The sequence below is a fragment of the Xiphophorus couchianus genome, chromosome 23 (genome assembly GCF_001444195.1).
Source record: "Xiphophorus couchianus chromosome 23, X_couchianus-1.0, whole genome shotgun sequence".
Lineage (NCBI taxonomy): Eukaryota > Metazoa > Chordata > Actinopteri > Cyprinodontiformes > Poeciliidae > Xiphophorus > Xiphophorus couchianus.
The window spans coordinates 16516608-16544566 of record NC_040250.1 but is presented as its reverse complement, the minus strand read 5'-3'; the positions used below and the strand labels follow the sequence as shown (position 1 = coordinate 16544566).

The 27959-nt window shown below is 39.0% G+C and overlaps 4 protein-coding genes across 6 annotated transcripts; all 4 read left to right on the top strand.

The window, feature by feature from the left end:
* The first annotated feature begins 34 nt into the window (after positions 1 to 34).
* On the top strand, positions 35 to 27900 carry LOC114138841 (protocadherin alpha-C2-like). Of its 3 annotated transcripts, none has more exons than XR_003594326.1 (3): positions 35 to 4115; positions 24503 to 24538; positions 26293 to 27900. XR_003594326.1 is itself a non-coding variant. In XM_028008274.1 (3 exons), the coding sequence occupies exons 1-2, from the start codon at positions 14057 to 14059 to the stop codon at positions 24512 to 24514; spliced, it is 2427 nt and encodes an 808-aa protein (XP_027864075.1). In that variant the 5' UTR covers positions 13488 to 14056; the 3' UTR covers positions 24515 to 24538; positions 26293 to 27900. The 3 variants fall into 3 exon arrangements, 2 of the variants coding, with proteins under 2 accessions (XP_027864074.1, XP_027864075.1); XM_028008274.1 differs by lacking the exon at positions 35 to 4115 and adding an exon at positions 13488 to 16471; XM_028008273.1 differs by lacking the exons at positions 35 to 4115; positions 24503 to 24538; positions 26293 to 27900 and adding exons at positions 13486 to 16471; positions 23721 to 24496.
* LOC114139586 (protocadherin beta-16-like) lies at positions 4081 to 7260 on the top strand. Its single transcript, XM_028009609.1, has one exon. It carries the CDS (start codon positions 4081 to 4083, stop codon positions 6535 to 6537), a length of 2457 nt encoding a protein of 818 aa, XP_027865410.1. The 3' UTR covers positions 6538 to 7260.
* Positions 7336 to 10138, top strand: LOC114138842 (protocadherin alpha-C2-like). Its single transcript, XM_028008275.1, has one exon. The coding sequence runs from the start codon at positions 7629 to 7631 to the stop codon at positions 10050 to 10052; it is 2424 nt and encodes an 807-aa protein (XP_027864076.1). The 5' UTR covers positions 7336 to 7628; the 3' UTR covers positions 10053 to 10138.
* On the top strand, positions 10240 to 13397 carry LOC114138843 (protocadherin alpha-C2-like). Its single transcript, XM_028008277.1, has one exon. It carries the CDS (start codon positions 10689 to 10691, stop codon positions 13104 to 13106), a length of 2418 nt encoding a protein of 805 aa, XP_027864078.1. The 5' UTR covers positions 10240 to 10688; the 3' UTR covers positions 13107 to 13397.
* Positions 27901 to 27959: the final 59 nt, after the last annotated feature.

Sequence of the window (27959 nt, the reverse complement as noted above, 5' to 3'; positions counted from 1 at the left end):
AGTTAAAATCAAAGCCTGTGAACGTCATCGGGGGTGGTCCTGTGTGATTTGATCGTCATTGTGTAAAGACTGTGGAACTCTGTGGTGCAAGGACGCTAATCAGAAAATGTAGTCACATTTCGTTTTGCATTTTGACTCAATCAAAATTTTGGGGAAATATTCAGTTTATGGCTGCGGGGAACACTTTCATGATCACCGGAAACTTTTGTTTTATAATCTGACGTGTTTTCAATCTATAGCAAAAATGGCTCCTGTTGTAACAAAGACGTCATTGCGGAGGTACGTAGCGCTTTTTCTTCTTTTTACCTCCGTTCCAAACGCATCAACCTCGGTAACTCATTATTCTATTTCCGAAGAGATGAAAGAAGGATCAGTTGTCGCTAACCTCGCTACAGATCTCGGACTGGATATTACAACGCTAACAAAGAGAAAGATGCGAGTTGACATAATCGCGAACAAGAAATATCTGGACGTGAACAAAGAGACTGGTGAACTGTATGTTCTGGAAAAAATTGACAGAGAACATATTTGTACCACAAAGTCATCGTCCTCTTGTTACCTTAGATTGGAAGTCACATTGGACAACCCAGTGCGTATTTTTAACATCGAAGTAGAAATTTTGGACATGAATGACAACGCCCCACAATTTCGAAGAGACGTCATACATTTGGATATATCAGAAGCGACACAAAAAGGGGAGAGATTTTCGTTAAGCAACGCCGTTGATCGGGATGTTGGTACTAATGCACTGAAAACATATCATCTGAGCGAAAGTGAATATTTCAGCATCGAGGTTCAGAGTGGAAGAGAAGGGTCCAAATTTGCAGATTTAATTTTGAAAAAAACCTTAGATCGTGAGAAGCAAGCTGTTCATAATCTAATACTTACGGCTGTAGATGGAGGAACACCAGCTAGATCCGGCACCGCCAGTGTTATTGTTCGTGTTTTGGACACCAATGACAATGCTCCCATGTTTGATAAAGCTGGTCTAACAGTTACGATGCTAGAAAATTCTCCAATTGGAAGCCTTGTTATAAATCTTAATGCAACTGATTTAGATGAAGGATCAAATTCTGATATTTCATACTCATATAGTTTATACACATCAGAGAAAACACAAGAAACATTTAATCTGAATCCAACCACAGGTGAAATTACTGTAAAAGGAATGTTGAACTATGAGGATTTTAATATTTATGACATGGAAGTCATAGCAATAGACAAAGGAATCAATAGTTTATCAGGACAATGTACAATAAAGATCCTAGTTGAAGACATGAATGACAACCACCCAGAAATATCAATTAAATCCTTTCAGAGTCCAGTCAGTGAGAACATAGAGTTAGACACAGTGATAGCTGTAGTTAGTGTGAGTGATAAAGACTCAGGTGATAATGGACAGGTTGATCTTCATATTCCAGAGAACATGCCTTTCAAACTGAGGGAGTCCTCTGATAACTATTATGAGTTAGTGGTGTCAGAGCCATTAGACAGAGAGAAGGTCCCAGAATATGAAATCACCTTCACTGTCACAGACAGAGGGTCTCCTCCACTATGTGACAATGAAACTATGACTTTGGAGCTGCTGGATGTTAATGACAATGTTCCTCAGTTCTCCCAGTCATTTTATACCATACGTGTCATGGAGAATAACGCACCTGGCTCCTTGCTCAGCTCACTCACTGCATTTGATCCTGACCTCCATGAAAACCAGTATCTAGTTTATTTCATCATAGAGAAGGAGATTGCCAACACTTCCATGTCTATGCTGTTCTCCATCAATCCAGAGAACGGGAATCTTTATGCACTGAAAACCTTTGACTATGAGATTGAGAAGGAGTTTCTTTTCCACATTGAGGCCAGAGACTCTGGTTCTCCTCCTCTCAGCAGTAATGTGACCGTCCACATCATCATTGTTGACCAAAATGACAACGCTCCAGTTATTGTCTCTCCTTGGCGCGCTCATGGCTCAGTGGTGGAGGAGAAGATGCCCAGATCCACTGATAAAGGATCCCTGGTGGCTAAAGTGATCGCCTTAGACACAGACTCTGTGCACAACTCTCGGATTACCTACCAGTTTCTCCAGGTGACTGATGCTTCCTTGTTCAGCTTGGACCAATACAATGGAGAGATCAGGACTATGAGGATGTTCAGTTACAAAGACTCACGCCACCACAGACTGGTTGTTGTTGCCAAGGACAACGGGGAGCCTGCTCTCTCTGCTACAGTCACCATCAAGCTGCTGACAGTGGAGACTGATGTTAAGGCCTACTCTGACATGACTGAGATGCCTCTGGAATACGACATCTTTTCAGACATCAACCTGTATCTGGTCATCGGTCTGGCCTCGGTGTCATTTCTCCTGCTCATCACCATCCTGGTCACCATCGTGCTGAAGTGTCAGAAACCCAAACACAGCAAAACTGCTCCTCCCAGCAGGAACAGTGTGATCAGTGAGAGAAACTCCACCATCGCAGACTCCACTCTGGTCTCCAACGATGCCTACTGGTACAGTCTGTTTCTAGCAGAGACCAGGAAAGGAAAGCTGGTGGTCAGACAGCCTGTGCCAAAGGGCTCCAGATACATCGTGTCCAGCATCCCGAGAGGGACAGGACTGTCAGAGACTAGTGACTCAGCTGCTTCTACTCTGCAGGTAGGAATTTCATAACTCCTCAGGAAGATAATTTTTTTTTCTTGTCTTTCATATTGAATTTGACTTCATTATAGTCTTGTCCAAGACCAAATTGTTACATAGTATTATTTAATATCTTTGAAATCTACCCTTTCATTATCATATATTTTTTTCATATGACAAAAATTGTAAAACACCATCAGTATAAAAAAATTATAGTCCCTATATTTTGTTTTAGGTAATTTGGTCTTTTTCACAATACATACTTTTTTGTCAACATAACCTTACATTTTGATTCACCATATGTCTCTTAAGAATTTCAAAGCAGAAATAGAAATGCAAGACTTATTAGTAGTGTATGGTCACATCTTTAATGCAGCATTTTAAAATATTTGAAAAATTAACCCATACTTACATCCAAATTCATTCTCTCTATAATTATCACTTTGATTTTTTCTCTACTTAAGAAAAAATGTGTTGATAAATGTGTTGCAAATTTTATTTGCAGGTTTCATCAGATGCATAGTTGCATTAACATATATTTTTTATGTAGATGCTTTCAAATGATAAATATTATTATCTTGATAAAATAATATGTTACATTAAATAAACTAAAATTTCAAATTAAAACAAAGCTCAATTTAAGTGCTAATTCTGTATTACTACTATCATCAGCAACAAAATTTGATTTTACCGCTACTACCAATAACAACATAGCAGGAGCAGAAATAATTTATGATTTTGTGTCTATCCAGTATTAGTATTTCCTTTGGTAGAAAGGCAATTAATATTTTACCAGGCAATATGAATTTCATTCACACGTCTATGAAATATTATTAGGATTAAATTGCAGGTTGTCCAGGAATTACCCAGCAACTTGACTAATGACTGGGAGACAAGCTCTTGCACTCATATACGTGAAATCAATGGGGAATACGAGATGGATGGATGGATGGATGGATGGATGGATGGATGGATGGATGGATGAAAACTATAAGCAACATTATTTGACATAGCAGTTGAAAATGTCATTTAGATTTCACATTTCTGCAAGTAAAGTTGAGGATCTACGATATAAAGTAAATATAATCACAACATTTAAAGAATATTTTGCGATATCTTTTTATTAGATAAATAGTAATATTATCTTTTTCATCTTTCAATTTCAGTAGATAGTTTGGTTTAATAAATGGTGGCGCTGTTGTCTTTCTTAAAGTTCGGTTTATGGACGTCATCCTGGAGGTCTCATTTGTCGGAGCGTTTTCATGCAGAGACTGGACAGCTCCCTGGTGCTGAAACGCCGTTCAGTGAAAGATGTCGCCGTTTTCCTGTATTTTGCCTGGATTTAAAACGTTTTAAAGGTTTCGGATTGATGGCAGAGGAGTATTTTCAGTGTCGCTGACAGCCTGACTTTCTCTTTTTGATTTACTGTTATCCTGAATTTTACAATGAGTCCGGTTTCAACAAAGGGCTTTATGCACAGGTACGTGCTGCTCTTTATTGTTTTCCTAATCGTTCGCAAAATATCAAGCGCAGTTACGCATTACACCCTGCCTGAAGAGCTGAAAGAAGGGACAGTTGTGGCAAACCTCGCTACCGATCTCGGCCTCGACGTAACAACTCTAACAAAGAGAAAGATGCGCCTTGACATAATCGCTAACAAAAAATATTTGGATGTGAACAAAGAGACCGGCGAGCTGTATATTGTTGAGAAGATTGACAGGGAGCATATTTGCAATACAAAGTCGTCTTCCTCCTGTTATCTAAGACTGGAAATAACACTTGAAAACCCATTACGGATATTCAACATAGAGATAGAAGTGCTAGATATGAACGACAACGCCCCGCAATTTCGAAGAGACGCCATTCATCTAGATATATCCGAAGCAACGACGAAGGGAGAAAGGTTTTCACTTAGCAATGCGGTGGATCCGGATGTTGGAACAAATTCCGTAAAAACATATTATTTAAGTGAAAGTGAATATTTTAACATCGAAATTCAAACAGGAAGAGATGGATCCAAATTCGCTGATTTGATACTAATTAAGACCTTAGATCGTGAAAAGAAGGAACATCATAATTTAATACTCACAGCTGTAGATGGAGGAACACCTGCGCGATCTGGTACGGTCAATATTTTCGTTCATGTTTTAGATACGAACGACAATGCACCTACATTTGATAAAGCAGCCTACAATGTCAAAGTAATGGAAAATTCTCCCATTGGAAGTCTCGTTATTGATTTAAATGCTTCGGATTTAGATGACGGATCAAATTCTGATATTACATACTCATATAGTTTATACACATCAGAGAAAACACAAGAAACATTTAATCTTAATCCAACAACAGGTGAAGTTACTGTAAAAGGAATGCTCAACTATGAAGATTTTAGGATTTATGACATGGAAGTCATAGCAACAGATAAAGGAGTGAATAGTTTATCAGGACAATGTACAATAAAGATCCTAGTTGAAGACATGAACGACAACCACCCAGAAATATCAATTAAATCCTTTCAGAGTCCAGTCAGTGAGAACATAGAGTTAGACACAGTGATAGCTGTAGTTAGTGTGAGTGATAAAGACTCAGGTGATAATGGACAGGTTGATCTTCATATTCCAGAGAACATGCCTTTCAAACTGAGGGAGTCCTCTGATAACTATTATGAGTTAGTGGTGTCAGAGCCATTAGACAGAGAGAAGGTCCCAGAATATGAAATCACCTTCACTGTCACAGACAGAGGGTCTCCTCCACTATGTGACAATGAAACTATGACTTTGGAGCTGCTGGATGTTAATGACAATGTTCCTCAGTTCTCCCAGTCATTTTATACCATACGTGTCATGGAGAATAACGCACCTGGCTCCTTGCTCAGCTCACTCACTGCATTTGATCCTGACCTCCATGAAAACCAGTATCTAGTTTATTTCATCATAGAGAAGGAGATTGCCAACACCTCCATGTCTATGCTGTTCTCCATCAATCCAGAGAACGGGAATCTTTATGCACTGAAAACTTTTGACTATGAGATTGAGAAGGAGTTTCTTTTCCACATTGAGGCCAGAGACTCTGGTTCTCCTCCTCTCAGCAGTAATGTGACCGTCCACATCATCATTGTTGACCAAAATGACAACGCTCCAGTTATTGTCTCTCCTTGGCGCGCTCATGGCTCAGTGGTGGAGGAGAAGATCCCCAGATCCACAGATAAAGGATCCCTGGTGGCTAAAGTGATCGCCTTAGACACAGACTCTGTGCACAACTCTCGGATTACCTACCAGTTTCTCCAGGTGACTGATGCTTCCTTGTTCAGCTTGGACCAATACAACGGAGAGATCAGGACTATGAGGATGTTCAGTTACAAAGACTCACGCCACCTCAGACTGGTTGTTGTTGCCAAGGACAACGGGCAACCTGCTCTCTCTGCTACAGTCACCATCAAGCTGCTGACAGTGGAGACTGATGTTAAGGCCTACTCTGACATGACTGAGATGCCTCTGGAATACGACATCTTTTCAGACATCAACCTGTATCTGGTCATCGGTCTGGCCTCGGTGTCATTTCTCCTGCTCATCACCATCCTGGTCACCATCGTGTTGAAGTGTCAGAAACCCAAACACAGCAAAACTGCTCCTCCCAGCAGGAACAGTGTGATCAGTGAGAGGAACTCCACCATCGCAGACTCCACTCTGGTCTCCAACGATGCCTACTGGTACAGTCTGTTTCTAGCAGAGACCAGGAAAGGAAAGCTGGTGGTCAGACAGCCTGTGCCAAAGGGCTCCAGATACATCGTGTCCAGCATCCCGAGAGGGACAGGACTGTCAGAGACTAGTGACTCAGCTGCTTCTACTCTGCAGGTAGGAATCCAGTTGATATGTGTCTTTTTTTTTTTTGATATGCCTTGAACATTTATTTTCGCATTATTCTCCAAGACATGAGAAACTGTTCTATTTTCAACGTGTGTCAGAAAATTAATTTGGTCAATTAAACATTTTAATGCATAGTAACTACCTGCACCGCGGAACATTTTGGGAATGCCACAAATACTGAAATTATACTCTTCTATCCCTATATTCAATGAGACTTCATGTATATTTTTAGCTCATTAAGTAACATGTTTAATTCTATCCCTCTACCAACACCTGTGAATGAGGTCAATGAAGTGATTCTTCACTCGATTGTCTGTTCCTCCCCCCATAAAACTGCGCTATGTCTATTTCTCCAGACGACAGAGCGCGCAAACCGCTTGCGGTGAGATGGAAACGTTTAAATGACTTATGCTAACAAATAAAACAATTTTCTTCCTTATTTTTGGGTCGAAAATATTCGGTTTTCTATGATACATTTTTTGTTGCAGCAATGACATGCTGCTCTCAGTGTTTCCTGATTTTGTCAACCGCTGTTCACGTTCAGCTCATAAGATTTTGCCTGCCAAGATTGGAGATAGAGTCTCCTAATTTATCAAGCTTTTTGTCTGTGAATATTTTGAAATAGATAAATAAATATACGCGGTTGATATTCAAACTTATACTGTGCCGCTCTTGTAATGTTCTTCATTTTCATTTTTGCCGTTCTGCGAAGTTGATGGTTTAATACGTAAAATTTTTTAAAGGCGTCTTTCACTTCAGGTTATTATTATTATTATTATTATTATTATTATTATTATTATTATTATTATTATTATTTAGTATGTGTTTTGTTTTGTGTTATATTATCTGGCAGTTGTTTTCCGGAACCAAACGGTGGCGCTGTAGCACTAATGTACTCTGAACGTCGGGATAAGACGTTATCATTGGAGCTTATTCGTAGGATGTCAGGGCGGCTCTGTGGTGCTGCGAGGAATTACAGAAAGCGTAGAAGCGATTTCAGGTTTTTTCCTGGATTTAGGTATTTTCCTGCTTGTAAAAGGTTTGGAGAGAGACTTTTGAGGAAAACAAAATCATCAACAGCACCAAGCTTTCTTTCATCAGTTTGAAAGCTAGCGCATTTCGAAGCAATGGTTCGCGCAATAACAAAGGGAGAGAGGTATGTCCAGCTCCTCTTTATTATTTTTACCTTCGCCCGGAACATATCGACGGCAGTGACTCATTATTCTATACCAGAAGAAATGAAAGAGGGATCGGTTGTTGCCAATCTTGCTTCAGATCTTAGCCTGGACGTGGCCACACTGAATCGAAGAAGAATGCGAGTTGATATCATCGCTAACAAGAAATATCTGGATGTGAACAAAGAGACCGGGGAGCTGTATATTGTGGAAAAAATTGACAGGGAACTCATTTGTCCCACAAAATCTTCAGCGCCTTGCTACCTACGATTAGAAATAATCCTAGAAAATCCAGTGCGAATTTTCAACATAGAAGTAGAGATTTTGGATATGAATGACAACGCACCACAATTTCGAAGAGACGTCATACATTTAGACATATCTGAGGCTACGCCTAAAGGAGAGCGATTTTCGCTCAGTAATGCAGCTGATCCTGATGTTGGAGCAAATTCGTTGAAGACGTACGAGCTCAGTGAAAGCGAACATTTTAATATTGAGGTTCAAACGGGGAGAGACGGGTCAAAATTTGCAGATTTGATCCTTAAAAAACCATTAGATCGGGAGAAGCAGGCGGCTCATAATCTAATGCTGACAGCCATAGATGGGGGAACACCTGCTCGATCTGGCACCGCGAGTGTTATTATTCGCGTTTTAGATACGAATGATAATGCGCCCACATTTGACAAACCCAGTTATAATGTAAAATTTTTTGAAAATGACCCAATTGGAAGCCTTGTTGTTCATGTTAAGGCAGTAGATTTAGATGAAGGTTCAAATTCTGAAGTAACATACTCATATAGTCTTTATACATCAGAAAAAACGCAAGAAACATTTAATCTTAATCCAACAACAGGTGAAGTTACTGTAAAAGGAATGCTCAACTATGAAGATTTTAGGATTTATGACATGGAAGTCATAGCAACAGATAAAGGAGTGAATAGTTTATCAGGACAATGTACAATAAAGATCCTAGTTGAAGACATGAATGACAACCACCCAGAAATATCAATTAAATCCTTTCAGAGTCCAGTCAGTGAGAACATAGAGTTAGACACAGTGATAGCTGTAGTTAGTGTGAGTGATAAAGACTCAGGTGATAATGGACAGGTTGATCTTCATATTCCAGAGAACATGCCTTTCAAACTGAGGGAGTCCTCTGATAACTATTATGAGTTAGTGGTGTCAGAGCCATTAGACAGAGAGAAGGTCCCAGAATATGAAATCACCTTCACTGTCACAGACAGAGGGTCTCCTCCACTATCTGACAATGAAACTATGACTTTGGAGCTGCTGGATGTTAATGACAATGTTCCTCAGTTCTCCCAGTCATTTTATACCATACGTGTTGTGGAGAATAACGCACCTGGCTCCTTGCTCAGCTCACTCACTGCATTTGATCCTGACCTCCATGAAAACCAGTATCTAGTTTATTTCATCATAGAGAAGGAGATTGCCAACACCTCCATGTCTATGCTGTTCTCCATCAATCCAGAGAACGGGAATCTTTATGCACTGAAAACCTTTGACTATGAAATTGAGAAGGAGTTTCTTTTCCACATTGAGGCCAGAGACTCTGGTTCTCCTCCTCTCAGCAGTAATGTGACCGTCCACATCATCATTGTTGACCAAAATGACAACGCTCCAGTTATTGTCTCTCCTTGGCGCGCTCACGGCTCAGTGGTGGAGGAGAAGATCCCCAGATCCACTGATAAAGGATCCCTGGTGGCTAAAGTGATCGCCTTAGACACAGACTCTGTGCACAACTCTCGGATTACCTACCAGTTTCTCCAGGTGACTGATGCTTCCTTGTTCAGCTTGGACCAATACAATGGAGAGATCAGGACTATAAGGATGTTCAGTTACAAAGACTCACGCCACCACAGACTGGTTGTTGTTGCCAAGGACAACGGGCAACCTGCTCTCTCTGCTACAGTCACCATCAAGCTGCTGACAGTGGAGACTGATGTTAAGGCCTACTCTGACATGACTGAGATGCCTCTGGAATACGACATCTTTTCAGACATCAACCTGTATCTGGTCATCGGTCTGGCCTCGGTGTCATTTCTCCTGCTCATCACCATCCTGGTCACCATCGTGTTGAAGTGTCAGAAACCCAAACACAGCAAAACTGCTCCTCCCAGCAGGAACAGTGTGATCAGTGAGAGGAACTCCACCATCGCAGACTCCACTCTGGTCTCCAACGATGCCTACTGGTACAGTCTGTTTCTAGCAGAGACCAGGAAAGGAAAGCTGGTGGTCAGACAGCCTGTGCCAAAGGGCTCCAGATACATCGTGTCCAGCATCCCGAGAGGGACAGGACTGTCAGAGACTAGTGACTCAGCTGCTTCTACTCTGCAGGTGAGAGACATGATGTAACTAATAACTTGTACTCTCAAGACATGTATCATTAATTTAACAGAGATTAACACATTCCTACTGATTACACATACTAATTTCATAAATGTCTGCAAAATATTTTTGAAATGCGTTGTTGGAGCAGTACATTTATGTTTTAGAAATTGTACGGAATTTGTAAAATTTTATAAATTCAAAATTTGATTCATACTAGAAAAATAGATAATTTTGAACTGTTCAAATCTAAATGAGCAGTATTAGACAAAAGCCTATGAATTTGCGCAATGTACGAAAAAAAAGAAGTTTTCCTCCACTGTAATACTCTACTGAAGATTGCATAACTTGGTCGTTATTTTCTTTACTAAATTAAAACACTTTTACACATAACTTAAACATCGACTGAATTACGGAATCTTTCACAGCGAGGCGCTGTTTTCCATGCGTGGTTACGTAAATTTGTGACATCACGATCGCCATCACTGTTTGCAATGAAGTGGTGAGAACAGAAGAGACCAGCAACCGCACAGCTCCCAGTTTTGATTACGCACGGATTTAAAGGCTTTACAGTTTAAAAACTAAACGGGGGATTCCGGTGTTTGTCAAAGCTTCTTTTCAAGGAAATCAGTCTTCGAAAGAAAACAAAAATCAGTGTCAACCATGGAAGGTTTTATCTGCTGTCTAGATTGGAGAAGGTATGTTCTGACAATTTTTGTCTGCTTTGCTGCAATTAAATCCGCGTTTGCAGTGACACACTATTCTGTTCCGGAAGAACTGGAAGAAGGCTCCGTAGTCGCAAATCTCGCTGGAGATTTAGGACTAGATGTAAAGAAATTGATCGAGCGAAAAATGCGCCTGGACACCATAGGAAGTCGGAAATATTTGGACGTGAACAAAGAAACAGGGGAGCTGTTCATTGTCGAGCGAATTGATAGAGAATCTCTCTGCCCCGCCAAGACGTCGTGTTATCTGAAAATGGAGGCTATAATTGAAAACCCCAAACGGATATTTTATATCGAGTTGGAGATAATGGACATTAATGATAACGCACCTCATTTCAGGAGAGACACAATAGATCTAGATATTTCAGAGGCAACACAGGCTGGCGAGCGGTTTTCTGTGAGCAACGCAGTTGATCCAGATGTGGGTTCTAATGATCTCAAAACATATCATCTGAGCGACAGTGATTTTTTTACGATAGAAATTCAGACTGGGAGAGATGGATCAAAATTTCCTGACTTGATTTTGAAAAAAAAAATTGATCGAGAAGAGCAAGCGGTTCATAATTTAATACTCACAGCTGTAGATGGTGGCTTACCGTCTCGTTCTGGAACAGCGAGCATTATTGTCCATGTTTTAGATACAAATGACAACGCCCCTAAATTCAAACCAGAGAACTATGAAGTTAGCGTACTAGAAAATTCTCCCATTGGAAGTAGGGTAATTCATCTTAATGCGACTGATGTAGACGACGGATTAAATTCAGAATTAATATATTCATATAGTTTGTACACATCAGAAAAAACGCAGGAAACATTTAAATTAAACCCAACAACAGGTGAAATAACAGTGAAAGGTGTGTTGAATTATGAAGATTTTAGGATCTACGACATGGAAGTTATAGCAACTGATAAAGGAGTTAGTGCACTTTCAGGACAATGTAAAATTAAAATTCTTGTAGAGGACATGAATGACAACCATCCACATATTTCAATTAAATCCTTTCAGAGTCCAGTCAGTGAGAACATAGAGTTAGACACAGTGATAGCTGTAGTTAGTGTGAGTGATAAAGACTCAGGTGATAATGGACAGGTTGATCTTCATATTCCAGAGAACATGCCTTTCAAACTGAGGGAGTCTTCTGATAACTATTATGAGTTAGTGGTGTCAGAGCCATTAGACAGAGAGAAGGTCCCAGAATATGAAATCACCTTCACTGTCACAGACAGAGGGTCTCCTCCACTATCTGACAATGAAACTATGACTTTGGAGCTGCTGGATGTTAATGACAATGTTCCTCAGTTCTCCCAGTCATTTTATACCATACGTGTCATGGAGAATAACGCACCTGGCTCCTTGCTCAGCTCACTAACTGCATTTGATCCTGACCTCCATGAAAACCAGTATCTAGTTTATTTCATCATAGAGAAGGAGATTGCCAACACTTCCATGTCTATGCTGTTCTCCATCAATCCAGAGAACGGGAATCTTTATGCACTGAAAACCTTTGACTATGAGATTGAGAAGGAGTTTCTTTTCCACATTGAGGCCAGAGACTCTGGTTCTCCTCCTCTCAGCAGTAATGTGACCGTCCACATCATCATTGTTGACCAAAATGACAACGCTCCAGTTATTGTCTCTCCTTGGCGCGCTCATGGCTCAGTGGTGGAGGAGAAGATGCCCAGATCCACTGATAAAGGATCCCTGGTGGCTAAAGTGATCGCCTTAGACACAGACTCTGTGCACAACTCTCGGATTACCTACCAGTTTCTCCAGGTGACTGATGCTTCCTTGTTCAGCTTGGACCAATACAATGGAGAGATCAGGACTATGAGGATGTTCAGTTACAAAGACTCACGCCACCACAGACTGGTTGTTGTTGCCAAGGACAACGGGCAACCTGCTCTCTCTGCTACAGTCACCATCAAGCTGCTGACAGTGGAGACTGATGTTAAGGCCTACTCTGACATGACTGAGATGCCTCTGGAATACGACATCTTTTCAGACATCAACCTGTATCTGGTCATCGGTCTGGCCTCGGTGTCATTTCTCCTGCTCATCACCATCCTGGTCACCATCGTGTTGAAGTGTCAGAAACCCAAACACAGCAAAACTGCTCCTCCCAGCAGGAACAGTGTGATCAGTGAGAGGAACTCCACCATCGCAGACTCCACTCTGGTCTCCAACGATGCCTACTGGTACAGTCTGTTTCTAGCAGAGACCAGGAAAGGAAAGCTGGTGGTCAGACAGCCTGTGCCAAAGGGCTCCAGATACATCGTGTCCAGCATCCCGAGAGGGACAGGACTGTCAGAGACTAGTGACTCAGCTGCTTCTACTCTGCAGGTAGGACAAGTATAAGTGAAAATAATAAAACTCAGATTGTTTTCAAAAACATTAAAAGTTTATTTCTAATTTCATAAAGAATGGAATCACCTTCTATATAAGTAATTTCATAATAAAAAGTTGCATAAATAAAAGCTTTATTAAAATAAAACAAAAAATCCCAAGATCAACATAGATATTACCTAGTTCATTGTCAGATACCTATTAAATAACCTGTGTCACTTACTTTTCAAATTGTAGATCTTTATATACTGTAAAGGCTTTGTGTTTTTGTCCTGTGAGGTTTGCTTATATATCTGCAAAATATTTTAAAAAAAAATTTTCTGATCATTTCTGTCATAAATAAATTTAATGTTCTCTACAAAGTATTTAACTCATCTTACATTACAAACAGACCTGGTCATAAAACAATAGAAAACAAAATAACTAAAACCAAAAGAAAAACCACCACAAAACCCCGTACCTACTAAAAAACTCAACATGCGTCCTTGCACCACCTTTTATTTAAGTTTTTTGGTTGTGTATTAAGTGATAAATCGCTTAAATGTACAAAAAAGACAGAAAAGAAAACGAATGACCCAAGGATGGATTTGTATGTCCATGAAAAAGTAAGACGTTAGAATATAATAAAGAAAATATGAAAATTATAAATTAAACCTTGAAGAGGTTGTAAAACATTTCGAAAAATAACCGAAACTGAAACAAATTTAAACCATTCAGAATCTATTTTCTTTCCGTCTCCTCTGTAACAACACAATTTGAAAATAAGCCTTTCATGTCGCTGCTCTCCGAGAAAAGAAAGCACTGGTGAAGTCATCGTTTTCACGACAGTTCGTTGGAAGCCGTGAAAGGAGTCATTCCTTTCACGACTCTGCTATGAAAAGGAGTCGTTTATATAAAATCTCGTTTATATTTGGTACAAATACACCACCAAATATCAAGTGTAGGGCTTTGAAGACGGATTAATGATAATGGCTCGCCAACATGTTTGTTTTTCGTGGAAGAGGTATGTCGCAGTGTTCCTGTGTTTTTCTTCCATCCTGGACACGGTAAACCCGGTAACTCATTATTCCGTTCCGGAGGAAATGGATGAAGGGTCCGTTGTTGCGAATTTAGCAGCTGATTTGGGATTAGATGTAAGGAGTCTGAGCAAAAGAAAAATGCGGGTGGACGTGGTGGGCAACAAGAAATATCTTGATATTAACAAAGACACCGGGGAGCTTTATATTTTGGAAAGGATTGACAGGGAGTTTCTTTGTCCTCTCAAGACAACAACGTACTGCTTCCTAAGAATAGACGCAACCATTGAAAACCCTGTGCGCATGTTTAACATAGAGGTGGAAATATTGGACATAAACGACAACGCTCCTCATTTTAGAAGAGGAACGATGCATTTGGACATCTCAGAGTCGAGTCCTGTTGGAGAGAGATTCTCCCTGAACAACGCTGCTGACCCGGATGTCGGAACGAATTCTGTAAAAAATTATCATCTGAGCGCAAGTGATAATTTTGCTATTGAAATTCAGACCGGGAGAGACGGAACGAAGTTTGCTGATTTGGTTCTGAAAAGGGCTCTGGACAGAGAACAGCAGGCTGTTCATAATCTGATTCTGACCGCTGTGGACGGCGGGGTGCCCACGCGCACAGGTACAGCCAGCATTATTGTTCGCGTGCTTGATGTGAACGACAACGCCCCTTCATTTGACAAAGACCAGTATGTTGTGGATGTGATGGAGAACTCGCCCATTGGAAGCTTAGTGATCAAACTGAATGCCACTGATTTAGATGAAGGCTCCAACTCTGACATTACTTACTCTTACAGTTTATACACGTCAGAGAGAACCCAGATGATGTTTAACCTGAATCCAGAAAATGGTGAAATCAGAGTAAAGGAAATGATCAATTATGAAGATTTAAAACTGTATGAAATGGAGGTGATAGCCAGTGACAAAGGACCTACCTCCTTATCTGGACAGTGTAGAGTTACAATCCAGGTGACTGATATGAATGACAACCATCCTGAAATTTCCATAAAATCCTTTCAGAGTCCAGTAAAAGAGAATGTGGCCACAGACACAGTGATAGCTGTAGTTAGTGTGAGTGATAAAGACTCAGGTGATAATGGACAGGTTGATCTTCATATTCCAGAGAACATGCCTTTCAAACTGAGGGAGTCCTCTGATAACTATTATGAGTTAGTGGTGTCAGAGCCATTAGACAGAGAGAAGGTCCCAGAATATGAAATCACTTTCACTGTCACAGACAGAGGGTCTCCTCCACTATGTGACAATGAAACTATGACTTTGGAGCTGCTGGATGTTAATGACAATGTTCCTCAGTTCTCCCAGTCATTTTATACCATACGTGTTGTGGAGAATAACGCACCTGGCTCCTTGCTCAGCTCACTCACTGCATTTGATCCTGACCTCCATGAAAACCAGTATCTAGTTTATTTCATCATAGAGAAGGAGATTGCCAACACCTCCATGTCTATGCTGTTCTCCATCAATCCAGAGAACGGGAATCTTTATGCACTGAAAACTTTTGACTATGAGATTGAGAAGGAGTTTCTTTTCCACATTGAGGCCAGAGACTCTGGTTCTCCTCCTCTCAGCAGTAATGTGACCGTCCACATCATCATTGTTGACCAAAATGACAACGCTCCAGTTATTGTCTCTCCTTGGCGCGCTCATGGCTCAGTGGTGGAGGAGAAGATCCCCAGATCCACTGATAAAGGATCCCTGGTGGCTAAAGTGATCGCCTTAGACACAGACTCTGTGCACAACTCTCGGATTACCTACCAGTTTCTCCAGGTGACTGATGCTTCCTTGTTCAGCTTGGACCAATACAATGGAGAGATCAGGACTATGAGGATGTTCAGTTACAAAGACTCACGCCACCACAGACTGGTTGTTGTTGCCAAGGACAACGGGCAACCTGCTCTCTCTGCTACAGTCACCATCAAGCTGCTGACAGTGGAGACTGATGTTAAGGCCTACTCTGACATGACTGAGATGCCTCTGGAATACGACATCTTTTCAGACATCAACCTGTATCTGGTCATCGGTCTGGCCTCGGTGTCATTTCTCCTGCTCATCACCATCCTGGTCACCATCGTGTTGAAGTGTCAGAAACCCAAACACAGCAAAACTGCTCCTCCCAGCAGGAACAGTGTGATCAGTGAGAGGAACTCCACCATCGCAGACTCCACTCTGGTCTCCAACGATGCCTACTGGTACAGTCTGTTTCTAGCAGAGACCAGGAAAGGAAAGCTGGTGGTCAGACAGCCTGTGCCAAAGGGCTCCAGATACATCGTGTCCAGCATCCCGAGAGGGACAGGACTGTCAGAGACTAGTGACTCAGCTGCTTCTACTCTGCAGGTAAAACAATCTTAAAGAAGACATAAAAACAGATTTGTTTTGTAGAGTTTGACACAATATGTATTCAAAAATGATGCATCAACATATATTGTACATGATGGACAGGCTTTAATTTTTTTTAATCTTCACAAAGATTGAATCAAGTCAATTAAAATTTAGCCAAGGTCCATTTTCTTGCGATTTCTAACAGTAAATTTATATCAGGACAATATATCAAAATACCCAATGTTCCTTCAAAACTTTGTAGTGAGTTTATATTCTGACAAAACAAGTAAAATTAAATAATTTACAATTCATTCTGAAGGACTTTAAATATTTCTGTATTGACTATACTAAAGGGATATCATTCCCCGATGCGAAAAACAAACAAATACCCTTTCCAACACTATGACACATAATTTAGCTGAAACAAGACAAACATTTTTATACAAAAAATGTATAAAATGTTTTGTGTAAAACATTTTGCTTACAACTAATGCTTTAAGTGTAAGCATTATGATGTTTCTTACACCTAAAGAAATGTAAATTTCTTTAAATGTGCTTTTTTTCACATTTGGTGTATAATATCCTAAAAAGTGTTCTTCCATACATAATTTGATAGTTTTTCCATTCAAAATGCTGTGAATGTTGTTGTGATTATAATTATAAAGAGCAGAATGTTTAATTTATGAGGTGTGGTAAAGTTTAGATTCTGTTGCTTTATGTTCGGTAATTAAGAATTTTTCCACAGACTAATCATTACACAGGCATTTCATCTGCCGTTTAGCATGGACACTTCCACAGAAATATCTTTAACATCTATGTGTTTGTTTATCTTTTATACAGTTTGTCACCTGTTATGGCGCCTGTACTGAAGAGATAATATTAAACAAATGTCTTAGGATAACATTAATAACATCTAAATATCCACACCGGAGTAATCCAATTAAATTATAATTAGCAATTTTCTTTAAAAAGTACACCATGACTATTTTTAAATACATTTTCATGTTTTGTGAAGTTTCAATGGACTTCTCGATAAATCACTTAGTCATATTAATATGTGTTCTTGTCATTTTATCTCGACAGAATGTCTGCTTCTGTTTGGTACCAAAATCTATTCTTTTTTGCAATTTATAAGTTTTTTTCCCGCTGATGCGTCAAGACTATGTTTCCACATATTAACTCGGAGGACAAAGAGTTCACATCATTATTTTTTACTTATATTTAAATAGTTTGTTTTGCCATTTTGTTTAAAATAAATAGTTTAAGGTAAAAATAAACATTGATAATTAGATTTTTTAATGTTGTATGTCAAGTTAAAATGTAATAACTAAATTTGGTAAATTAAATGACTTAGGCTAGTCTTTCTTAAAAAGATGGATGGATGGATGGATGGATAGATTGATTTCCTATATGGACTGAAGACCTCTCCAGGTCCAGGGTGTACCTCACCTCTCCCTTGTTGATGCTTATACCACAGGGGATAAGCTTGTTGGATAATGGATGGATACATTTCAGTTTTGCAGTATGCATTTGTGTTCATTTAATGTTAATATGAATTTTGTAAGTTCTAAGGCATAGGTAATAAAAGCATTTATTACTTATACCAGGTGACAACTAAATTGTGTATCATTCTAAAATTGTAGTTTGAAAAAAAAAAATCACCATAATAATCAGTGAAAGGGCAGAACTTTGTTCACATGTATAGTTATGGGTGGTTCTAGACAGGGGCCAACAGGGGCCAACCCAGGGGCCAACCCCTGTACTGAAGAGATGATATTAAACAGATGTCTTAGGATAACAAGAGCTGGAACAGAAATTGCAACTAATTGGACCCTTGAACCAATTTCATTTTTACCTTCATAGTTTTACTTCAACAGTGAATTAAAAATTAAGGTCTTGCACTTTTAAGATGTATATTCACACCTGACACATTTGTTCCACTTTAAACAGACCAGAGTTTGTGTCTCACATTGGACCTTTTGTGCAGGTCTGAATACACTCAAGCGACGTCTTGTGTTGACCAAAATGTTGGACTGAAACTGAATTTTTGAGGTGGTCCCAGTCCGTTTCGAAATATACGCTGGTGCTTTTTGCTTATGGTGAATGCAGATCAGCCTCGATCTGAACCAACTACAGGAAGTGGACATCTTTTCAAACTTTATGGTCCGCTATTGTTGGGCCCTATGGCAAAGATGAACTATTCTGTGTTGCTAACGCTAATGCATGTACTAGTGGTACTGAAATCGTGCCGTTTTTTATTTCTCATTGCTGCTGCTACTAACATGTGGTGGGTAGGGGATGCAAAGCATCTCAGCTGGCAGCCCCCATTTGATGACAGTGTTCCAAAATTACAAACATCCCATTGCGAAACCTGCATTGAATGAGCTGCTTCTGACATTGAAGATGATGTTGCAATTGTAATAGCACAAATGTGCACTACAGGAATGTAGCAATCAGGACTTCCAAAGTTTGTTTTCACTTGGGTCTGGACTCTGTTCTGCCTCCACAATTATTGTAACCTGTATTACTTTGTGTACAAATTATAGTCTGCTAGAACAATGGGAAAGCAAAAAATAAAAAGTTCACATTTGTTCCTGCCCAAACAAAAGTATCCAACAACTTTTCTGGTTTGAATTCCCCCTTAGCTTCAGCCGTTTTGAGATAAGACCACAATTGTCATCTGCTGGATCACCAGTGTGCAAGCTGCAGCTACAGAGCCACAAGTGGCTCTTTGAGTCTGTGACTCACTTTATATAGTCAACAATTAAACATTTCCCCGTTTTTTTGTTTCATTCTTTTGTTTTGTGCCCTAGGGGAGGACCCTCCCTGCCACCCTGCTATATTTAGTCGCAAATCTCCATCTCTTTGTCCAAAACTCTGAATTAATGTTTTAATCTTGAGCAGGTCACATATTGTGCAGTACTTGATCCCCACTTAAAGGTTAAAGTATTATCCTTCATGATACCAAACACAACCTGTCTTGTCTTTACATGGCCTTATCTGGCTAAACCATAAAGTCTGTGTTATGGTACAGATTTCAACTACACTGACTGTAAATTTTAGCACAGTAATAGACATGTAGAAGTCCCAGATCTGTGTGAACAAAGTTTCTGTTGCAATTCAGAATGCAAAGAATTAAATTGTTTAAAATCAAAACAAGCAAAAAAGACAAGAATGCAAAAAATAAACAAGTCTGGGCACAAAATTTACACATTTAATAAGCTCAATTTGTCAGACAAGAACATTATGTAATTTTTATTTCTGTTAAAATAAGGCTCAACATGTTTTTTTCATGACATGGAAAGATCTCACTGAAACGTTTCTCTGACAGTCAAGTACATATTTAACTGTGTAATACTTTGACTGTAAAATAGCAAAAGTGATGGATTTTAATACATTTAATCAGATGTATTAAATTATTGGGAGATTATTCAACACCCTAGCAAAGAATATAGCAAAAAAAAAAAAAGCACAATAAGCTTAACAGAGAAGGCACACTGCCATATAGGACTTATTTAAAACATTTGACTAAAATCATACAAAGATTGCAAAATACTCACTTATTTTCAACACCCAGCTGATCCTGTGTACAGTCACAAAAGAGCCAAGTATATCCTAGAAGTGGGGACCAATATGAATAACTCGACAATGCAACACAAGATGAAAAAAAAACATGAGCAAAATAATCACTGTTTCACAACAAGCTTTGAAGTTTGGAAATATTCTGACAGAAAACTGATTTCAAATAAATTTGTGCAAAGTATACCTTTAACATTCAGTGTCTTTAGTGCACAGCATCTACATTTCAAAGTTGAGTGTTAGTTTGAAATCATGTACTTACATAACATTACTGCATAATGTTGAAGTTTTTGACTTTTAGGTGGTAAGGTATGTTCTAACTTTTGTCAGATTTTCTCTGAGAGTTATAGCATGTTTACTAGAAAGCTGAGCTATCAAAACGTACTCTTTGGATTTTCTCAACTTTAAGCTAAACATACCTCATAGCATTATTTCTTCTTTATGTTTTGTTTATTTGTGGCCTTTAACACAGTAAGCATCTTAAATGGACCTAACTTTTGGAAACACATTAAAGTCAAAACATTTTCATTTAGGAATGTATGAATGAACTGAAATAAGTCTTTTGTGGTAATTTTACAAATTACTTAATCAAATGTAATTTTTACATTTTTCTATGTAAAAACATTTTTAGTTTTAATCGTCATGCTTCATTTTTCTTGACCTTTTTTAGTTTTACTAGATTAAAGAGATGAAGGAGCAAACTTTACAACTACCACTAAAGAATTTCCCCGTACCTACATACATTTTTCAAAAATGTGTGATGCTATTTCATTTATTTTTTATTTATTTATTTATTTATTGCTGCATTTAATCAGTGGAAGAATTCATAACAGTTTTTTCTTTCCAAACCACCGCATATTCCAGGAGTGATGAACAAAATAAAAACTTTTATGAGAAATAACAAGCGTATAATGACCAATTATTAATTATGTACATTAATGTTGTAAGCGTAGCTTCCAAATAATGACGTAGAAGCCTATTTATTCCGCTTCATCAACTTTTATCAAGTCCAGTTACGACTAAATGAATATTAAAATGGTTTGAAAATCTTTTTTTTTTGTTTTAATGAAGACTGTTCATGCTCTTTATTTCTCAGCTCCGGATAACGAATTTTTGATGAGGTCATGTTATCGCGATATGTTGTCTGAGGAGGGGATGAGAGACGTTGTGCACAATCAGTGCGTCATTCCTGGGAAGAAACTCCTTTTGTAAGGATTTGCGTTGTGTTTTGCGCTTTCAAGTAAAAGACCTGAACCATCCGAACCGGCTCGTCACAATGACGGAGCCTGTCAAACGGCTTTCCAGGACCGGGTATGTGTTCCCGTTTCTCTGTCTTTTTGCCACATGGAGTGTGGTGCTGTCAGTTACTCATTATTCTGTACCTGAAGAAATGGAGGAGGGATCTGTCGTTGCTAATTTGGCGGCTGATTTGGGATTAGAAGTGAAGACGCTGAAGTCGAGGAGGATGCGCGTAGATGTGGTAGCGAATAAAAAATATCTTGGCATCAACAAAGACACGGGGGAGCTTTATATTTTGGAAAGGATTGACAGGGAGTTTCTGTGCCCGTCGAAAACTACTTCACATTGTTTCCTTAAATTAGACGCAACCATTGAAAACCCTGTGCGCATGTTTAACATAGAGGTGGAAATATTGGACATAAACGACAACGCTCCTCATTTTAGAAGAGGAACGATGCATTTGGACATCTCAGAGTCGAGTCCTGTTGGAGAGAGATTCTCCCTGAACAACGCTGCTGACCCGGATGTTGGAACGAATTCTGTAAAAAACTACCATCTGAGCGCAAGTGATAATTTTGCTATTGAAATTCAGACCGGGAGAGACGGAACGAAGTTTGCTGATTTGGTTCTGAAAAGGGCTCTGGACAGAGAACAGCAGGCTGTTCATAATCTGATTCTGACCGCTGTGGACGGCGGGGTGCCCACGCGCACAGGTACAGCCAGCATTATTGTTCGCGTGCTTGATGTGAACGACAACGCCCCTTCATTTGACAAAGACCAGTATGTTGTGGATGTGATGGAGAACTCGCCCATTGGAAGCTTAGTGATCAAACTGAATGCCACTGATTTAGATGAAGGCTCCAACTCTGACATTACTTACTCTTACAGTTTATACACGTCAGAGAGAACCCAGATGATGTTTAACCTGAATCCAGAAAATGGTGAAATCAGAGTAAAGGAAATGATCAATTATGAAGATTTAAAACTGTATGAAATGGAGGTGATAGCCAGTGACAAAGGACCTACCTCCTTATCTGGACAGTGTAGAGTTACAATCCAGGTGACTGATATGAATGACAACCATCCTGAAATTTCCATAAAATCCTTTCAGAGTCCAGTAAAAGAGAATGTGGCCACAGACACAGTGATAGCTGTAGTTAGTGTGAGTGATAAAGACTCAGGTGATAATGGACAGGTTGATCTTCATATTCCAGAGAACATGCCTTTCAAACTGAGGGAGTCCTCTGATAACTATTATGAGTTAGTGGTGTCAGAGCCATTAGACAGAGAGAAGGTCCCAGAATATGAAATCACCTTCACTGTCACAGACAGAGGGTCTCCTCCTCTATCTGACAATGAAACTATGACTTTGGAGCTGCTGGATGTTAATGACAATGTTCCTCAGTTCTCCCAGTCATTTTATACCATACGTGTCATGGAGAATAACGCACCTGGCTCCTTGCTCAGCTCACTCACTGCATTTGATCCTGACCTCCATGAAAACCAGTATCTAGTTTATTTCATCATAGAGAAGGAGATTGCCAACACCTCCATGTCTATGCTGTTCTCCATCAATCCAGAGAACGGGAATCTTTATGCACTGAAAACTTTTGACTATGAGATTGAGAAGGAGTTTCTTTTCCACATTGAGGCCAGAGACTCTGGTTCTCCTCCTCTCAGCAGTAATGTGACCGTCCACATCATCATTGTTGACCAAAATGACAACGCTCCAGTTATTGTCTCTCCTTGGCGCGCTCATGGCTCAGTGGTGGAGGAGAAGATCCCCAGATCCACTGATAAAGGATCCCTGGTGGCTAAAGTGATCGCCTTAGACACAGACTCTGTGCACAACTCTCGGATTACCTACCAGTTTCTCCAGGTGACTGATGCTTCCTTGTTCAGCTTGGACCAATACAACGGAGAGATCAGGACTATGAGGATGTTCAGTTACAAAGACTCACGCCACCACAGACTGGTTGTTGTTGCCAAGGACAACGGGCAACCTGCTCTCTCTGCTACAGTCACCATCAAGCTGCTGACAGTGGAGACTGATGTTAAGGCCTACTCTGACATGACTGAGATGCCTCTGGAATACGACATCTTTTCAGACATCAACCTGTATCTGGTCATCGGTCTGGCCTCGGTGTCATTTCTCCTGCTCATCACCATCCTGGTCACCATCGTGCTGAAGTGTCAGAAACCCAAACACAGCAAAACTGCTCCTCCCAGCAGGAACAGTGTGATCAGTGAGAGGAACTCCACCATTGCAGACTCCACTCTGGTCTCCAACGATGCCTACTGGTACAGTCTGTTTCTAGCAGAGACCAGGAAAGGAAAGCTGGTGGTCAGACAGCCTGTGCCAAAGGGCTCCAGATACATCGTGTCCAGCATCCCGAGAGGGACAGGACTGTCAGAGACTAGTGACTCAGCTGCTTCTACTCTGCAGGTACAACTGACGGTTACAATAAATAATTCTCCCGGTTCACACTTCGGAACTTCTTTTCACTCTTTATTTTAGAACAGGTTTTAGTTCATGTTGTATAATAATCTGCAGTAGATATACAATTTCAACAATTATATAAAAACAAAAATATTATTTTCCTTCCTTACATTCTGCTGGTAAGATAATAATAAAAAGGTTCGTTTAACAGGATTGTTATGACTAATATGAATTAATGATACCTTGGATTGTTTTACCTTTTTCATTTTTAACAAACTTATTTCTGCCCGATGAAATGCCACGTTTATCAACTTTAAAGATAGGCCTGAACTTGTAAAAGACTCAAATTTATATATATTTACTTTAATGAAAAATAAGACAAAACATAATGCTTTAGTTTATTGAATGGATTAAAATTTTACGAGACAACTATCTATATCCTTTATTTAGAATGGAAAATGCAAATACTTGCCTCTGTTGGAGAAGTTTTCATAGAACTTTTTTTCCTTTTAAAAACTGCTAAGAAAGAAAAAAATTCAAATGCTCAACATTTTAAAAAGAAATTATTGAACATTTCATCTAACTGTTTTTATTTTTAAGATTTGTTTCTGTATGGTAAGTATGTACTCCTGTAGAAAGTGTCACTTTTACAACACTCTTTCCTGTAAGGCTCACAATTTTCTTTACTCATTTCAGAAGAAACATTTTATTGATTAAACTTTTGCAATATTTTTTATGCCAAAGACCTGATGATTGAATCCCTTCTTTTCTTTCTCTCCACTCTAAAGTACCCTAAATGAGGAAGGTCCACTCAGCAGCTGGAGGTACGCAGCGTTCAAGCCCCGGAAATTGTTTTCATGGATAAGTTGGAAGTATTTTTAGTGTGGTTTTTTCAGTGGTTATGTTTTTCTTTATTATGCCTTTTTAATTTCCTTTGACAATAATGTGCTTAAATTTTTCCATTACATATTCGAAATAACAAGCAGTTTATCAGGTTCTCCCATGTCTTCAGACGTCTGGCTGTTTTTTCTTCTCATCTTTAAACAGTAAAATGCCAGCCATGCAGTTTACCTAGCATAGTTAAAATAACTTCCTCAACTTCTTTTCAATTATTGAATATTTTCTTAGATTTGACAGCCTGAGCCTGATTTACATTAACTGATTTGTTTTTGTGCTTTTGAACAATCAAATATGGTGATTCAGGTAAAGAGTTTTGAAGCCATTTCAATTTCTGTGATTTTTCTATACAAAGATTGGAAATAATTAGTTTCCTATTTCATTTCAGTGAAGTCAAACTTTCTTTTAATCTACGAAAATAATTTTTGATCAGTAGCTCTCCAGGATTTGCTGGAATGTTTCAGATTTATTCTTTGGACTCCCAAGGGCTTTATTTTATTCTTTAATCCAGCACATTGTTCAGCATTTGGTTCAAAATAAAGACGTAACAAATTGGAAGACAACAGAAGGCATGACTGATGTAAATTGAACACAAATATCTACAACAAAAATCCATTTTCCAAAAGTCATGTTTCAACAGGAAAGGGGCACACAGAATCGTCTATTGGTGCTAACATCCTATTTTATCTGTCAAACTGTTATTTTGTTATTTTTCTGTAGGTTCAGTTCAGAAAATGTAAATAAAATGCGTCTTTGCAACAAATTGATAATGACCAAGTGCCCCCAAAAAATTCTAATTATTTTTTTTTGTTTTGTCTTATGTGACATGTATACAGTTGTTTCAGCCCTTGAATTTATGAGAATTCTTTGCCTATTTATTTCAAGATTCAGAGTCAGGCAGTTTTTTAACACACAGGGAAATTAAACCCTCTGAAACTGCTTAGAAACAGACTAAAGTGACAACACAGAAAATGAGCTAGTGCTCAATAGACAGTCCCCCAGAAAATGTAAAAAACTTTGATTAAAACAATTTCAAAGATTACAAGAAAGTCTTGCTATTTAAATAGAAAGATTATTAGAGACGACTGGCGTTTTGTACATTGTTTATATTGGTCAAAACATTGATCTGATTTTCAGACACTATGTGACGTTTAAAGTCAATTTTTTAAGTATCTGCATCTTCAATTGAATCACCATGTTTTCAAATTGATGCTGTGCATGTGGATATTAATCTGTGTTCATGCCCCTTTCTGACCCATCACTAATATATTCAAATTGTAACCTTTTATTTCACGTATTTGTACGGTGAATAGGACTTTACTCTTTCTGTCCTTTTCACAGGATGGCACTTCAGAGCATGACTGACACTGTCTCCTGTCTTAAATGTGACCTAATTCTTTGTGCAGCAGAGGTGCAAAGAGAAATCAGGCACTCGGTTCCCTAGCAACCACTCTCCTTCATGTAATTTTTGAGCATGGTGTTCAGTGACAAATCTATCACATCCACAATACACGTTCAAAGATCCACCAACTTCTCTCCCGCTCACTCTGTCCTCTGCCTGAAGCCCCCGTCTGAGCGAAGGAAATCAGCTGCATGACATATTTCAGTCAGGTCAACCACAAGGCTCTTAGTGCTGTGGGTCCTTTTCCACAAATGTCTAATTCTGTTGTCTCGTTGGCAGGCCTCCACTACAAGCAGCAACAGCTCCAAGTAATTCCAGTCCTTCAGCTGTGGATATGATTTTTTTGCCAGCAGCAAAAGCCTGGTGGAAGAAAAGAGGAACTCCGTTTAGAGATCCACCCCCATGGATACGCCCTCCTTTGTCTCGTTCCTGTTCCTTACTCTGTGCAGTCGTCATGCAACTCAAATGAATCAGACCAGAAAACATACCCTGCACTCTCCCATTCTTTGAACACATAAACCGCAGATCAACAACGCCATGATGTCCATACCTATATGCATGAATAGACTGCATGGCTTCAACTTATATTTAAAATATTGTAAAGATGAGGTCCTGAGAAATGTGCACTCTGAGTTTGTACAGAAGGCACAACAAGTATTCCAAGAGAGGACATGGAAAGGTTGAAATGCCCTTAGAGACTTTTTATGTTTAGTAGAAAGAAGCACATGTTGCAATTTACAATTGAATCCTTTGTGCCCTGCCTTGCGCCATACAAACACTGATGTATAATATCAGAGGTAAAATACAGCACAACTAACTAAATATTCAAAAAGCATTGAATAAAATTTAAAGTAATTAAATAGTCAGCATTTTGTAAGTGTTTACTGTTAGCTAAATCATGTTTACTTGTGTTTTATAAGTTAGCCAGGCCTAAATATGTGAAAGTGCCAAGTCCATCATAAGCACAAATGAATAGAATTGAGGCCTTTCTTCAGCCATCATGCCTTTCAGTTGTTTTCTGCAAGAAACAATAGAGTAAGACGTATCAAATATGTTATTTTCTGCAATTACGACATGTTTTTTTTTTGTTCTTTTAACAGAGATGAACAATTAGATTTCATGGGACCAGAGTCATGCGGTGCGATGTTTTGTTTTGTTACCTCAGTTTAGGACGAAGCAGCACAATGTCAGCTTAGTTGATTCACAAATGTAACATTTCTCATAACAGAAAGTTGAAATGTCACCATGTTTGAAGGTTTTGGCTATTTGAACATTGTTAAATAAGTCTTGGGGTTTCAGTGAGCGAGCGACTATGAGATAACAGACTGATTTGTTATATAAACTGTATTTATATCAGGATTTACTTATTTGAGTTTGCAAGCAAAGCTCTAAGTTAGCTTACTTTCAGTATATCCAGTGATGCAGCCTGTTAACATTTAATGTTGACTTTACAAAACTGAAACAGCAAATTGTACCAGTGGGGGTTTTTTTTCACTCAATGAAAGCTGTGTTTATGTATTTTACAATACTGTATGTATCTCCTTAAGGAATTCAAAACAACATGCAACTAACATAAGAAAATAATCCCATGCCTCTTTATTATTATGCCTTTTTTAATCATCAGTAAAAGATTTTTAAGCCTCTTTAATGTGAACAGAATGATGTGCCATCATATCTAAGTCTGTGTATGCAGGAACACAACCATGTTGTCAAACTCTTTAGTACAGCTTGTGTTTCTATTTGGGTGTAATGTGTTGAATCAAAACATATATGGTAAATGCTTTGGTACAGTGTTACTTTCATGGTGCAACATGTAGACAGTGTGAGTTAATTGTATACTGTAGTGTGTATGAATTACTAAAAATAAAACAATAAAATTTCAGTCTCGTAAATATTCCATTAAATGTAAAATATCTGAAAATTTCCATTGTTTTGAAATGTTTTCC